This window comes from Arvicanthis niloticus, chromosome 6, assembly GCF_011762505.2.
Source record: "Arvicanthis niloticus isolate mArvNil1 chromosome 6, mArvNil1.pat.X, whole genome shotgun sequence".
NCBI classification, from domain to species: domain Eukaryota; kingdom Metazoa; phylum Chordata; class Mammalia; order Rodentia; family Muridae; genus Arvicanthis; species Arvicanthis niloticus.
The window spans coordinates 96,959,000-96,973,231 of NC_047663.1; the positions used below are offsets into that span (position 1 = coordinate 96,959,000).

The 14,232-nt window shown below is 41.4% G+C and overlaps 1 protein-coding gene across 44 annotated transcripts in view; it reads left to right on the forward strand.

Annotated features, from left to right (window-relative positions):
- Positions 1-14,232, forward strand: part of Rbfox1 (RNA binding fox-1 homolog 1) — a 2,075,913-nt gene that overhangs the window by 1,980,895 nt on the left and 80,786 nt on the right. For 32 of the 44 annotated variants that reach the window (XM_076937356.1, XM_076937350.1, XM_076937357.1 and 29 more), the window contains one exon: positions 13,905-13,985. The exons of the other annotated variants lie outside the window; for them this stretch is intronic. In XM_076937356.1, the coding sequence (XP_076793471.1) occupies positions 13,905-13,985 (81 nt within the window). The remainder of the gene's footprint in view (positions 1-13,904; positions 13,986-14,232) is intronic. 44 annotated transcript variants of the gene reach the window in all.

Below are 14,232 nucleotides of genomic sequence, written 5' to 3' on the forward strand. Positions count from 1 at the left end.
TCATACGCTTTATGCTAATTATGTGTTCTGCAAATTTAAACTATGCCATTGCCTTTTAATTTTTTAAAAATATCTTTAAAATTATGGGGACATGGGGATGGTCCATGCAGCCCAGTGTAGTGAAACTCAGAGGCCAAGGGTATCAGAACCCCTAGAGCTGATGGTACAGTTTGTTGTGAGCTGCCTGGTAGTAGCCGGGTGCTAGGAACCTCGGGTCCTCTGAGAGAGCAATGTGAGCTGTTAAGTACGTACTGGGCCATCTCTCTAGCTCCCCAGCCTGCATGAGTTTTGAAAATGTCTTGCTATTGAAGAACCAGCTCACACAAGGCACCATCCCACTCTGGTGAGCCACGACGCTAGGACGTAATATATTTCTAGAACTTCCTCGGAGCTGTTATCACCCATTACAGTCAAAATATTGGTTTATGAAAGATTAATAAGGCCAGTGGAAAACAGAATTCAGGATCTACATTAGCTATTTACACCAAAAGAAAACAGCCAGGATTAATTATGCCACATACAACATTCTAATGGAGTTTTCATTAACTGTATACCATTATGGAAACTAAGCAAGGATTATTCAAAGAATAATGCCAGAGGCTGTTATTGTTTGAGAGATTAAATTAGTTAATGGTTTACATATTCAAATCTGATGCAAAGGTTAATCGATGTACAGTCATCATCATATTAAACCCTTTATCATTCTAAGACACAAACACCCCAATATTAGTGATGTTTTCCTTAGAAATAAGGAAACATCTATTTGGGTCTTTCAGTTGCTTCTTTGATGCACATGTGAAATGAAAAAACTTGGAACCCAGTTCTGCGTAATTTTGAGAATAATTTTCACTGCCTGAAATATATTTGCTTTTAGTGCATACCTAAGTTCTCTCTCTCTCTCTCTCTCTCTCTCTCTCTCTCTCTCTCTCTCTCTCTCTCGTGTGTGTTTCTGGGAAGCATATTTAAGCACCTGTATGTCATTACTTTCTGAGAAATACAGAGGTGAAATTTATTTTTTCTTAAGAAGGCAACTCAAGATGTTGCTCTCTTCTGTTCCCAAAACTAGCTGCAGCATCCTAAAATGGAGTTCTGTGATAGCATGTAGACCATAAAGAGGAGGAGCAGGGAGCCTCTTCAGGCAGCTTTTGAGATTCTTCACTGTTCTAGGGCCTAGCCATATTCCCAAGGATATAACGCGGCAGGGAAAACTAGAAAGAAAGAGAGGTAGAGGCCACTTCTGAATTCACTGGATAGACTTCACAATGAGTTGGTTTCTACTATAAGTAGAAGTCAAAAATAAATACAGTTTGGTAGGTTAGAGACCACATGTCATGTAGATGCTAGGCCTGTCTTTGAGCCTTTACCCAGAGTAGTCCCTGCCCAGTAGGAATGTGGAATGACACACTGGGCCCTCACTTTCTGTTCCTTACCCACACTCCACTATCACAGACAACCAATACATTTAAAGGTTAGCAATGAATCCCCAATTTTAAAGTATATTTGGCATAGGGATAATCCTGGCTGCCCCCTTTTCTTAAAGGAACAAACTAGTTCTGACAGTGTCATAGTTTGAGACTCTTAATATTTATTACAATTAGTATTATTGTGACCACTCAGTTAGCAACTATTTGCCCAGCTATTTTATAAAGTTGGCCTAACCAAATATTACTTAATCAACCTGATATTTTAATCCCACCCCCCATTTTTTACAGATGTAGGAAATGAGGTCTAGAAATAATTTATTACTTTCCCAAAGTCAAATAGCCTATAGTCATTCGGACTAGAAAGCAAGACCGAGTGGAAGAGTTTTGAAACCCATTTTGTTGCTGCTCCTATTACTGTTTAGTTGGTTATTTGTTTGTTTGTTTGACTTACACTATCAAACCTCAAAAGTCCATTATTATTCTTCTGTCTGTGTCTCCTCCCTTTGTCTTCAATCTTTCAAGTGAGGTTTTCTTATCCATTCTGTCCAGAGGTATCTTCTGCTGAATGTCAAGGCCTAGTACAGATTCTTAAATGTGACCAGGGGACTCCCTGGGATCTACTGAGTGGGAATCAAGTCTTGTAGCCAAAACATATCTAAAGGTAATTTCAGTGACATAGGAACAGTGGCTACTGGCCATCTCCAGGTCAGGAAGTGTGTTGGATTACCCCAAATCAAGTGTGTCACTATGGAGAGGCAGGAACATGGAAAAAAAGGAGTCTGAATGTCAGAATTATATAAAGCTGGTAGAATCAATTTCTTTTCTGGAATTTTCCCTTCTTGGGTCTTTATCTCTCTTGGCAAAAGGGGCACAGTGCAGGTAGAACATACTTGGTTATAGGGCTTGAAGACCAGTAGCCCAGGATGTGCTCATTCTCTGATTTGGGCTTCTCCAGAGTCCCTGAACTCACTCCCCATACCAGTACCTTCAGCTGTTGGCTGTTCTTGTGAGCAAAGAACCTGAAGTCATATCCCAGACCAGCTCGACTAAAGCTTGCATGGAAAACAGTCATAGGACCATGGAGCACAGCAAATTGTGAAATGCATGGCCCTGGATCCCTCCTGCCTGTATGGGGCCCTTGTATCCATGAAGTATCACATTAGGAAATAAAACTGAATGCCATGGTTTTGCCTGCAACTTAGTTGCTGGACTTCCTCATGGACTCTGAAATTGTTTCTACCCCACTACCATCCCCTTACGGTTTGGATACTGAGTCAAAAGATGAGAAGGGCATTTTACCTTCACATATTTTAAAAATCATATTATCAGAGGATGGACAGACAGCTCAATTGGCTCAATAAGGCTTTTCCCAGGAAAGCATGAGGACCTGAGTTCAGTCCCACATCAAAAGCAACTTTAGCCAGGTTTGGTAGCTCTGTGATATTCAAATGCTGGAGGAGTAGAAACAAGCAGATCAGTATCAACCAATCAACCTAGCTTAGTCAGTGAACCACAAGTCAGTGAGAGACCTGTCCTAAAAAACAACACCCAATTGTCTTCTGGTGTTCACATACATGTAAAGTATATATATACACACAGACACACACACACACAGAGACATACACACACACCACCACCACCAACAACAACAACAACAGCAACAGCAAAAACATACCCTTAGATTATTAACAAAAACAAAATTAAATTTTGGTCAGTATTGATAAAATAATGTCTTTTGAAATATTTAGTGTCAGTTTCCGGAGTAAGGGCTAGGTTTATCTGGACAAGGTTGCTGTTGATATGACTCCAAATAGTGGGAGCATATTTTAAAAGTGTCTTTTCAATGTTTTCTGAAGAGAGGTGGATAGTATATATTTCAAACTCTGCAGGCCTCTGGCTTCTCCTGCCAACTCTCCTCTTCTTGTTATAGCACAAAGTAGCTGCACACTGTACATACAGGAGTACATATGGCTGTGGGTCAATAAAACTTCATTAATACACATTAAAACATGTTTAAGACCAGTTTTCTGGTCAACAATGATATTCTGTTAATTTCTTTTTAATTGTGTAAAGCTGAGGCTTAGCTTGAAGGACATAATAAATGGCGGTGGCCAGATACGCCTAAAGACTATGTAGTTTGTTGACACTTGATTTTAAAGAATGTTATTTAAAACTCAAGTGGAGGAATCTGGTTGTAATCATTTGCATTTAGCTTCACAAATCAATGTCACTCTCAGTACGATCTGAAATTTCTCTGTGTTTCAGTATTGTTATCTGTGTAATGGGTATAATATTTAAATATAGTGCCATTTTGTGCTTGAGACAGCATTTTACTATATATCCCATGCCTGCCTAGAATTCCTGATACTCCTACCTTAGCCTCCCAAGTGTTGAGATTATAGGTATATGCCACCATGCCTAGCTAGTAGTTTCTATATCATAATTTGTAAAGGGTAGATGGTAGATCATGGAGCTTCTTGGGTGTTTGCTCAAAAGTTTCTGGGTGCTGGGAAAATAGCTAAATTAGTAATGAGCTCTCCAGGCAAATATAAGTTCTATTTACCATAACAGTGTGTTGGGATAATAGCAGCACTGGGAAGGCAAAGACAGAGACATTCATGGGTTTGTGTGGCATCCAGCCTACCCTTCTTGGTGAGCTCCAGGCTAGTAAGACACCCTTTCTGGAAAATAAAGTATGTGAAGCCATTGAGAAAGATGCCCAATATTGACCTGTGGCCTAGCCACTTGTTCACATGGGTACAGTATGCATGTACACACACACACACACATACAAAACACACACACACACATACACACACACACATTCATACACACATATACACACACATTCATACATACACATTCATACACACACATTCATACACACGCAAATACACACACATACACACACACATACACACATTCACACATACACATACACACACATTCATACACACACATACACACACATTCATACACACACACACACATACACACACAAATACACATACATACATACACACACACAAACACACACATACACACACACAGCTTCTGGAACTACTTTTGTTGATTTAATCTCACACTGAGCCAAATATTTTCTCTTAAAACCACAGGTAGCCTAAAATTTGGGGACAGATAAACAAAAGAGTCACTTACAATTTTATTCAACTAATCAAGGAGAAAATTATAAACCGATTCTTGGAATTTTTCTTGGAACTTCTATGCAAAGTCTAAAATTGTGACAAATATTAAGAAATGAAAAGAAAGATAAAAATGATGCATTTCTTTATGAATAGTATGAAAATCAAAAGTTAGAAAAAATAAACTAGGCTGAAGGATTATTTACAGAATGGATTTGCTTTAGGGCCCCTTTAACTATGGAAATCTCCCAGTACAATTGAAACACATTTTGATTTGTAACAATTATATATATATTCACATTTCCCAGTGATGTTTATGTTCAGATAAATGGGAATTTCCCGGTACTGGAAGCTCTAGTGAAGCCCTTCAGAGTAGCTAGCCTTTCAAGTTGTTATAAGAACATTAGATAATAACTGTGGTAGTGTTAGCTTAATGCTCTTCTGGTATTCAAAAATGTGCGACTTTAGAAACATCCACAGCCCTTTGTGGCTTTTGGATTCATATATCAATCAGAAACAATATACTCTCTTACACACTGAATGGCAATAACTCGGTGCTTTGAGCCTAGCAGACAGTCAAGGTTGGTAAGATGCTACCTGCGAAGACTGGCAGGGCGTCTCATTTGGCCCTTAAGACAGGGTCTGTGAAGGGAATGCTGTGTGCACTAGTTGTTTGTACTTAAGAAGGCATCAAAGACAGGGTAACTGCCAACAGAAATAGATACTTTCAAAATTCTGAAGGCTAACAGCAAAAGAGTAAGGCATTGATGGGTTAGAGTCTTTTGAGGATATCTTTCTTAGCTTCTGAAGATGGCTGACATGTTTGTACATGTTTGTACATCTGGTCTTCTCTCTGTACAAGACTGCATTCTAATTACCTTTTAAAAAAACTTCACTCTTATTCTATTAGGGTCCACCCATGTGGCCTCATTTAACCCAATTATAATATTTGAAGATCATCCCTTGGAATACCAGGCTCTGAGCTCTTTGGACTTAAGACTGGACTACATGGGTTTTGTGGCATGCAATCCCTTCCATAACAGGGAGTAGGCCCACACACCTCTCCTCAGGGAAGGAAAACTTACAGGGCCCTCCCAAGAATCATGTAGTCCACAAATGCATAACAGCCTACCTCACAGTTCACAGAGCAACTGAGACTAGGAGAGTCTACTCTTTCCCAGGTTACAGAGCAAAGACAACCATCTGCCGTGTGATTGATGAGAAGGAAAAACATAATCCTGTATTTTTTTTTCACGGCAGTGCTTTCTTGCACTCATGACGCTTAGAGGTCAGTCCCCAGCACTACAGAAACTGGGTACAGTAGCCTGTAACTCATATTTGAGTGGTAGAGGCAGGAAAATCAGGAGTTCAAAGTCATTCTTGGCTACAAAGTTGGAGGATAGCCTAGACTACATGCAACTGTTTCTCAACAAACAAAAAACCAGGCTGTTGGTGGGAGTATTTAGCACAGATCTATTATGGTGAACTTTATCCTACGTATGTCCTTGCTGTGTTTGCTCTTTTTTGGATGTGTACAATTCTGAACCTTGCCATGAGGTCTGGGAGGGTGCTCAGTTGCCCTCTTGCTCTATTAATATTAAATGTACATAATGGATTACAAAGCTTCAAATTATTGTCCTGGAGGTATGGGGAGCTCACCAAGGAGAGCATTTCACAAAGTGTGGCCCTTGGTCCTTCCAGGACAAGGTATTTCTAAGACATTCAGGTCTTCACCAGCCCTTCTGAGTCAGAAGCCCTGAAGGGCCCAGGTTATTGGCATGTAATAAGTTCTAATGATGTGGGTGACTGCAAGAAGCTGCAGGGTGTGGCCACCCTTTCCAAATTCTAGAGACATTTACAAAGAAGTTGGCAGGTTTCTGTTTCAGCAGGGGGCTCATTTCTCCTGTGCCCATAGCTGGGTCATTTACTTGGGTTTTTTTTTTTTTTTTTTTTTTTTTACCTACTTTCATGCTAATTTTTAAAGCTTTTAAAAATCACCCAACAATAGAAGCAAGAGACAAACATTTACATAGATAAAGTGAATAATTATTGGATCCCTAATAATCTGCTCTTCTTCATTAAGTCTTCTGGGTTTTCTTTTGCCTTTAAAAAAAAAAAATCTAAAGAACCAACACTACTGACATTCTTAACTGGGTGTGAGCAAAGCCAGGTAAACATTCCCCATTCCCCTTGTAAGTGATGAATATAGAAGTCTTTCTGTGGCTGGGGAGATGGCTCCATGGGGAAAGTACTTACCTTGTAAGGCCTCAGTTCAATCCTCAAACGTCAAGGTTTTTGTTTGCTTGCTTGGTATTTCGTTTGTTTGTTTTTAAACAAGGCAAGCATAGTGGCATGTGTTTATAATCTCAGTGATGTTGCACTGGAGACGGAAAGATCTCTACAGTGACTCTCTAGCCAGCCAGCCTAGGCTACAGGGTACGCTCCAGGCCAGTGAGAGAACTTGTCTCATTGTTTTCTAAAAACGTGGTGGATGGCGCCCAAGAAACAACTTCAACTTTTCATGTTTTTTCCTCTGGCCTCCACACACTTCTGCACACATGTGAACATACATGCATACACATATATTGTCCACTTTTTATTTTGTTTTTCTAAAATGTGTTTTAATGTTGTTTTCTCCTTACCCTAGCCCCTCCAAATGCTCCCCTTGTCCCTATCCAGTGAAAATAACACTGTTTCTTGTATTAATGACTCCTGAGCTTTCTCAGTCTTGCCTGTGGCAGATGGCAGAAAGACAACACCATTCTTGCCAGTTGTAAGTATATAATGAAAATTATCCTGAAGTAGATTATTATTTTTCTGAATACCAGTGAATCATATAACTGATAACACAGGCCCAGGTTGAAACGTGCTTAGAACTATTTATTTTTTATGTGTATATGTTTATTTGTTTGTTTGTTTGCTTTTTCTTGTGTTTGTCTTTGTCCCTGATCATGTGCATTTAAAAAAAAAAATAGTATGCTGGGTGTTTTCAGAAAACACAAGGATTTCCACAAATAGCCTCCAGAGCCAGCATGCCACTCTGTACATGGTCGACACTTTAAAACCCCAGCAGACTGAACACTGATCTTTACAGCTCTATCATTCCCCAGATGAACCAAGGAAGAGAGCAGGCTGAGATCAGGCAATGAGCTCACTCAGCCCTTGGCCCTTCTCCCTCACACTCTGCTAGAGTCAGATACATCACAAAGCCTACTGGCAGGAGAAAACCCACGAGGAGCCCAGCAGAGAGCTCTGCTCTTCATTGACTTGACCAGCATGGTAGAAGTTTGTGGATGCATTTAAGACAATATGTGATACACAAACCTTTTATAATGGGTGCACCACTGTTCAAGTTGGTCTTACAGAACCCCGGGTATCTTTTGATTTTATATATTTAAACAGAACAAAACTAATCTTTCTAATATATTAGTCTTCGGGTGATGAAATGAATTGGCCACTTCTAGTGGCCAAGGCATGGAATGTCCCTTTCCTGTGTGTTTATGTGTGTGATTATACTTGTGCACATTTGGAGGGAGCATCAACCTTGGGTGTCAGTCCTAAGTTGCTATCTATGTTGTTTGAGAGAACCTCTCTCACTAGCCTGAAGTTCTCTAATTCAGCTAGGCTGTTAGCCAGTGAGTCCCAGGGATCAATCTGCTTATCTCTTAAGTCTCCGCCCCTTCCTCCCACTGAGATTACAAGTGCTTGCAATCCCACTCTGGGCTTTACATGAATTATGGGGACTGAACTAAAAACCCCACAAATGTGTGAACATGTCATTTAGGATTTAGCATCCTAGCATTTCTTTTTGTGGTTGTTGTTCTTTGTTTTGTTGTTGTTTGTTTGTTTATTTTGCTTTGCTTGTTTGTTGTTCTTTTCTTTCTCTTTGGATTTTAGTCATCCAGAGCAAGGCCTAGTTATTCACAGGATGATGGCAAGGGGTTTGCTCCTTTGACTCTAAGTGGACATTATTAAACACCCTTCATTTCTTCTTTCCCATCCTTCTCTAATTTTATTGCTCAGAAGTGTCACCTGCTACTTGTTCAGAAGCCAGAGTCTCTGTCTTCAGCTGCTTCTCTGCTTTTGGTCTAGGTTCCTGGATCCAGAGGAATGGAAAGAGGTGTAGTCTTAATTATAAACCCTTTTCAGTTAGAAAGAGCCAAAGGAAAGGTGCTCATTCAATTAGAAGCAGATAAAGGAAGACATGTATGGCGTGTACTTCCAGGTGTTTGGAAGACCTCAGAGCTCTGTCTTAAAGAGGCTCATTTATGCGTGGTGGTAGGGGCAATGGTTTCTGGGAGGGCTGCCTCTGCAGAGACTATGAAGTTGCATCATTTTGTCTGCTTGTTTGAATCTAGGTTGTTTATTTAATAATTAACAGCAAGGTTAAACATTTTGGCACTACCCTTCCTGTCTGGGAAAAGGCATCTGTCCCTTCCAGGCTGAATTGTCAGAGTCAGGAATGATGACCATCTCTCCCACACTTCATGCCAGGGGAAATGTCCAGATGAACAAGAGTTTGATGCCACTTCAGACATCCCACTGGCTTCCCTTTGCCCAGATAGAGACTTTAAAATCATACCTGTGACAGCATCTTCCAAAAGCTGGGGATGCAGAAGCTTTTGGTCTTCTGGACAAGGTTGATGAGCTTTGGAACAGGGCTTGATCATCCTCAGAAAGAGGGCTGTCTTGTTTGCAGATAAGCTATAGTTTTCAGTGGTCTGGGACATGGCAACCAGGGTTGCTGTCCAGCTGACCATATGACTTAGCCTTAAAAGAATCCAGGAAAGGGGCTGGTGATGTGTTCCATTGATAACAGCACTTGCTCTGCAAGAATAATGGCTGGATGAATTCCGCAGCACCCAGGTTAAAAGCTGAACCTGCCCATATCCCCAGACTTAGACCTAGGGGCAGTGGATCCAAAGAGCTCACTGGCCAGCCACCTTGCCTAGACAAAAGGGGCACATTCCAGGTCAGCAAGAGGCCTTGGCTCAAAGCAGTAAGGTGGACAACCTTAGACAAAGACCCCTATATCCTTTCCTGCCCTAGAGAAATCTGACTTAGTGATAGGCTTAGTAGCAAGTACCCATGTGCTCACAGACATTTACCATTCTCTCTCTCTCTCTCTCTCTCTCTCTCTCTCTCTCTCTCTCTCTCTCTCTCTCTCTCTCAATAAACCTGGGAAAGAGATGAAATAGACAAGCACCTTAGAGATAACTGGTGAATATATTTAAGCTTTAAGCAAATGAATTCCCAGCCATAAACATCAGGCAGTAGAAGTCACCTCTCAGGGAGTTTGGTTGGAAGAGCACTATTTTTGGCAAAGAAAATAAAAATAGATCCTTAAAAAAAAAGGTATTTTAATTCAACTCCACTAATTAGTCTCTGCCCAGGGTCAGGTGTCTCACTAGGTGCTGTGGGTAAAATGTTAAGTATGATTTGGCCTGCCTTAGGGGTTTCTGCAGGGAAAACCCATATGTAAATAGGGAAAAGGATCTGCCAGGGAATTAAAATGGGTATGATAAGATCGTGAAGAGGGAGTAATTAATTCACTCCGGATGAGTGGGACTGGAAGAGGTCACTTTTAAACTATGCAGAAGAGATATGGGAAAAGGCAACTTCTACAAGGGCTGCACCATATGCGATTACTAATAATCAATTCTGTCAGAGGTAGAAAGGCCAATTCTATCTGATTTAACTCAACCCTGAGGGCAAGGAGGACATAGAGTTCTTACCTACCTACCAACTCACATCAAGTGGCAACAGTTGCCAGTAGTCATGTTGAGGGCGACTCTGCACATTCCAGGACACTGCAGACTAATAGGTGATATTAAAACTGATTAGTGGTGTGTGCCCTGGCTGGAGAGTCAGTAGGACTGTAATTCACCCCTCTTGTCATCCTTCACTTATAAAGAGATTTTAGTCCAAGGAACATATGTGTAAGTGTAGGTTATGCCCACCCTGTGCAAGTGATGCTCTTTCAAAGATTTCCTGTGGTCTTTGCTAGGGGTTGGGAGAAGACAGAATTCAAGGGACTCTTTGAGAAGTTATGCTGTGTTGGGAAGGGCTTCCAACGATTTTCTAAACAGTCTTTATAGGGCCAGTTGTACCTTCTAAGCTACTTGACCTACTTTTTAAAACAAATCTGCAGTAAGCAGCCCTCTCCCTGAGATGCATGGGCACTGCCCTGTTCCTCTGTATTGTGGTGTTTTTATTGAATTCGAGGCTTTCTTTTAAACAAAGGTTGCAAAGTGGGAAAATAACTCACTATAAGTGCATTGCAAATTCAATTAGAGGATGCTTTTAGGTAAAATAAAGCCAAAGTCTTATAGACCAAGCATAGATTGTGTTTTACAAAAGGTCAAAATCATTGTGTTAAGATTGTTTTGTTCTGCTTCACTACCAAAGGAACATTCAAAGACAGGATTCTAGGCTGGCTTTTTAGAATCCACAGTCCAAGAAAAAGAAGAGGGCTTCATTAACCCTGCCAGGGTTCAGCTTTCTACACAGAATCTGTGTTGGGTCCCAGTAGAATTCTACACATTGCACTAAGTATATTGAAACTTGACCCAGGGGTTTTAACAACAGATCCTGAAATATCCTTTAGCTGTGATTTTGGCTAAAATTAGATGATTTTCCTATTTTGACATTCTGTCCCACCCTTCATCAGGAAACTTAAGATCTTGTTTTAAAGGTTGATTTTTTGATGGAGGATGCACAGGAGAGAGTGGTGGAGACTGTCTCAAAACTCACCCACCAGGGTCTTCATGTTGGAGATTCAGAGTCATAGCTTTCCCTGTGTCCTTTAGCAATCTACTTTCCTGTCTAAGATTTTAAGCAATGAACAAATTCAGATGGGATACCTGCCCATGGCAAGGTCATGCATCAATTCTTTTCAGAGGACTAGCTGCTAAAACAACTGCCTGTCCTGGTGGGTAGCTTATCGCCAATGACTAATTTTAGAACTCTTCCCTCCTCGATGGTGGGGATTTGCTCTTAATTCCCTTGCCAGTTACCTGTTGTAACCAAAAATGTTTATGGAGGGCCAATTAGACCATGGCATAGCTCTTTTATAATGACAGAGTGAAGTAGAAAGGAGAGAACCATCAATTCAGCAAAAGTTGATAAAGGGTCCAGCCAAGTTCTTAGTGCACTGATTACCAAGCCATGCCAATTGGTTTCAATCTTATGCCTGAGCTATTTTGATTACAAAGGAGAAAGAGAATACATGGCTCCTCTCTGGGTCCAAGCCTAAGACAAGTGTGATACTGTCAAGCAACTATTTCTTACATGACAGGAATAGCATTATTAAACATGGAGACTGGAAGAAGAGAAGGGTTTGAGATTTTAGTGAAATCTTTGTTTTGTGGGGACTGGAGAGATAGCTCAGCTTATAAAATACATGCCAAAGAAACATGAGGGCCTTACTTTAGATCCCTGGGACCCACATAAAAAGTTCAGTGGCCTGCCAGTCAGCCTACCTGAATTGGTGGTCTCAGGTTTTAAGAGAGACCTCATCTCAAATATAAGATGGAGATTAATAGAAGATACTCAGTGTTGATTGATGGTGTCTCACACACACACACACACACTCTCTCTCTCTCTCTCTCTCTCTCTCTCTCTCTCTCTCACACACACACACACACACACACACACACACACACATTTATTTTAACCTGGAAATAAGGAAATAAGTTTCAGACTCTAAAGAAGCATGGAGAAAAGGTGGACATGGGTTTGAGAGGGAATTGTTAAAGTCTCCCTGACGTACCATGTATCTTGTTAGAACCTGAAAGAGTTAGATGGTGGTGCACAGGCAGGCAGGACCATCAACTTTCTTATTTCTGAAGCCAATGACACTTGAGAGTTTGAACTACCTGCCTGTAGATCTTGATGTAATGTAGAACAGGATGATAGACTCTTTCTATAGGGTGGACTTGCTTCTGAGGTGTGCTCATGAGGTAGGCTTTATTTCATAGGAGATGACAGTCCTGCCACAGTACAAAAGACTTGGCCCAGTCAGGGAAATGAACAGAAAGCAGGGAGGTTTTACAGCATCCGTCACTGGTTTACTCCTTGGGCATCAAGCTCCTCTCATTCTTTGCAGTCCTTGAGTTTGAATTTAATAGCATTGGCAGAGGTAAATTACCTTTCAAAGAGTCCTCCTCGGGCCAGCCACCCTTGATGTGAGTGGGTAGTTCAAAGGTGGCACCAGAGAAGGAACTGTCTCAGGACTCCACCATTTCTCCCTGCTGTAAATTTCCATTTTTACAAGAAGCCAGCTGCCCTGTCCTTTAAATCAGGCAGGGGCAAGCCCTCACTGCCGTCCCTGGCTGCCTGCAGGTCAGTTAAATAGACACTGCAGTTGGAGGAACTCCTGGGATGCAGCCTGAAGCAAGTAGGCCAACAGTCATCTCCCACAGTGTGGGGCATGCATCCAGGAGGGGCCATAGGGAAGACACATCAAGCATTCCTTTCTGCCTTGCCCTTCTTCCACCTTTTCCCTAAGGAGCTCATCTGCAAAGATGAATGCTTAGGGCAGGGTAGGGGAAATGCCCTGAAACAAATCAACATCCCTAAAGATCCCATTTGTGGAGCAATGATTTAAATGGTAGCCCTTGCCATGGGCACCTTTTGGAGGTAGGTATGTTTATGCCCATTTCTGTTTCTCAAATAGGAATGGTGAGCTACAGAGAGGCCCCGTGACTTATAAAGATCACGTGAAAGTGGTATTTCAGTCCAATTTACTGTCTGGTCCTTATTGATATTTTTAAGTTTAACTTAGCATATATTAATTATACATAATAATGGCTACCATGATGACATTTTATGTATATATTTTTCATCAGTTCCTCCATTACCTACTCTTTTTTCCTCCCACTTATTCTAGTCTCCTTCCAAAGTCTCTCTCTCTCTCTCTCTCTCTCTCTCTCTCTCTCTCTCTCTCTCTCTCTCTCTCGTACTTTTTTATTTTTAATATTTGGTGATCAAATCCGTTTACTTACGGGATACTTACTGGGACATGGGTATTCGGCTGCTATTTCTTAAGACACCCTTGAGAATGGCACACCACTCCCATTGCGTGTATGAAAGCGGGCTGTTACACACTAACCAGACCCTTCGGTGAATGCTCCTGTGAAATGGCACGGCATGTGTTTGGTGGGTTATGGAAGTGGGTGGGTTTCCTCTGGTCTCTTTGGCTTCCTGTACTCGGAGATGTGGCTATGTTTTCATTTCTCTGCCTTTCTTGTTTGTATTACCATGTTCTTAGATGTAGTGTGCTGTCCCCAAACCAGACACCGCCATCTCTTTCTCTTTCTCTTTCTCTCTCTTGTAGGCACGGTGCTGTTGTGCCAGGCCAACCAGGAGGGATCTTCCATGTACAGTGGCCCCAGTTCACTTGTATATACTTCTGCAAGTAAGCCCACCGTTGTGGCTCTTTTTGTTTTGTGATATGTATATATGAGTCCGCTCATCTCCTTTGCCATGTAAGTCTCTGCCCCTCCTTTGATCTCATCTCCTTTCGGCTGCGCTCTCCATAAGGTGCAGTGGAGTTTCATAAGCATGTCTGTTTTCCCATTGCCTTAGCATCTAAATCCCTCTGCTTGCTCCCATTCACAGTAATCTTGCCTCCCAGGTATGCACCAGCCATTCTTCATTAACCC